The sequence below is a fragment of the Corvus brachyrhynchos genome, unplaced genomic scaffold (assembly GCF_000691975.1).
Source record: "Corvus brachyrhynchos isolate BGI_N302 unplaced genomic scaffold, ASM69197v1 scaffold85, whole genome shotgun sequence".
Taxonomy (NCBI): Eukaryota; Metazoa; Chordata; class Aves; order Passeriformes; family Corvidae; genus Corvus; species Corvus brachyrhynchos.
Window position 1 is genome coordinate 1,044,819 of NW_008238634.1, and position 2,166 is coordinate 1,046,984.

Genomic DNA, 2,166 nt, shown 5'->3' on the forward strand with positions numbered 1-2,166 from the left:
GGAATGGAATGGACAGGATGAAAACGGAAAAAAAATGGGGGAAATCCGGGTTTATGGGGATGGAGGTGTTCCCAGAGAGCTGCAGGTGTTCCCAGAGAGCTGCAGGTGTGGCAAAGGGACACGGCTCCTCTTGGATGTGATGTCCATCCATGATACTGCCCTGGCTGCCATCACCCCAGGAATCATGGAATGGTTTGGGTTGGGAGAGACCCTAAATCCCATCAATCCCACGCCCTGCCATGAGCAGGGACACATTCCATCATCCCAGGCTGCTCCAAATCCCACCCAACCTGGCCTTGGACACTTCCAGGGATGGGGCATCCCAAATAAATCCACAGGAACACCACAGGAATGGTGTCACCTGTGCGTTGTGGTGGCCATCCCCACTTTTTACTCCCCTGCAACTCCCTGACTTTTTCCACCCCGCAAAGTGCAGGATCACCACGTTTTCCTTCCTTCCTGTGCAGCCGCCCGTGTCTGGATTTGGCCATCCCCGGACGTGCAGGATGGGGACGCTGCCACCCTCACCTGCGCCGTGGCGGGCGGGGCCCAGGATGTGCTGAGCTACACCTGGTACCGGAACCAGGTGTGGCTGGGCACCGGCTCTTCCCAAAATCTCACCTTCCATGGGGTCACCACCTCCGACGCCGGCTCGTACCACTGCTCCATACACACCCCAGCCCGGAACTACAGTGCCACCCCTGCCACCCTCAACGTGCTCTGTGAGTCCCCAGGGGCAGCTTCGTGTCATTTGTGTCGTGGTGTCACCTCTCAGTCAGTCGCCTTGGCTGGAGAGATGGGGGCAGCAAGGCCTGGCTTAATTTGGGGGGTTCATTAATTAGGGGAGCTCAAGAAGTGTATCCCAGGGGATAATTAAGCCGAGTTTTACACCCCAAACCTACCCAGAGACCCCCATGCCACCCCCAGATCCTTCTCCAAGTTTCCTTGTTCTCCACACCAAAGCCGGCAGGAAAATCCTTGGCTTTCAGAAATTAATGCTGGATTTAGGGTTCTTTTTTTTATCCCTGATTGGGAAAATGAAAACCAGATTTTGGTTAAAAAAAAAATGGGGGAAAAAATGTAGCTGTGAGTCAGAACAGGAGATTTCTTTTTTCCCCCTTTTTTATGAGAAAAAGATGGTGTTAATTTAAAAATCTTCGTGGTGAACGTGGGATGGAGGCCCTGGAACCTGGGGAATCCCTTGGATGAAGGGGCTGGAGCCCCAGGAGCGGCTGAGAGAGCTGGGAAAGGGGCTCAGCCTGGAGAAAAGGGGGAATCAAGGGGAGATCTTCTGCATCTCCACAACTCCCTGACGGGAGGGGGGCAGGAACAAGGGACAGGACAAGGGGGAACGGCCTCAAGTTATGCCAGGGAAAGTTTGGGTTGGACATTGGGAAAATTCCTCTTGGAAAGGGCAGTGGTGGAGTCCCCATCCTTGGGATGTGGCACTTGGGGACACGGTCAGCGGTGGCCTGGGCAGTGCTGGTGGAACTGTCGGACTCGATGAGCTCAGAGGGCTTTCCCAACCCAACCAATTCCACGATTATCCTATTATCCATGTTTTCCCGACCCCATTCCCATCCCGCAGACCCCCCCAGGAACCTGCGGCTGCAATCCTTCGTGGAGAGCAGCCAGGGGACGGCCACCATCCTGCTCTGTGTTGTGGACAGCCACCCCCCGGCCCAGCTCACCCTGCTCAGGGGGGGACACCCGGTGGCCTCCAGCCCCCCCAGAGGAGGTGACACCCCCCGGCAGAGCATCCGCGTGTCCTCCTCTCCCAACGCGCTGCGGTTGGAATTCCGGGAAGCCTCCGAGGAGGATGAGGGCGAGTACGAGTGCCAGGCACAGAGCCCCCTCGGTGTGACCCGCGCGTCCCTCACCCTCCGGGTACAAGGTGAGGAGGGGGACAACAGGTTGGGGACACACCCAGCTGTGGCATTGAGGGGTGCAGGACTGGGGGTACCCAATTTTGGGGAGGGGGCAGAGAGGCGTGGAGGTGGTGGGCGGTCGTGATTGGGCACGCAGGGTGGGAACCCACCGCTCTGAATTTGGGGCCGGCCCCCAACTCCTCTTCACTCCCCGCAGCCACCAGGGTGCTGGTGCGACCATCGGCCGAGGTGCCGGAGGGGGCAGAGGTGACACTGACCTGCCCGGCGCCTCCCGCGC

The 2,166-nt window shown here is 58.4% G+C and overlaps 1 protein-coding gene across 1 annotated transcript in view; it reads left to right on the forward strand.

Annotated features, from left to right (window-relative positions):
- The window catches only part of SIGLEC1 (sialic acid binding Ig like lectin 1), an 18,311-nt gene that overhangs the window by 12,574 nt on the left and 3,571 nt on the right, over window positions 1-2,166 (forward strand). The window contains exons 16-18 of the mRNA XM_017737378.1: window positions 468-722; window positions 1,589-1,894; window positions 2,086-2,164. Of these exons, the coding sequence (XP_017592867.1) occupies window positions 468-722; window positions 1,589-1,894; window positions 2,086-2,164 (640 nt within the window). The remainder of the gene's footprint in view (window positions 1-467; window positions 723-1,588; window positions 1,895-2,085; window positions 2,165-2,166) is intronic.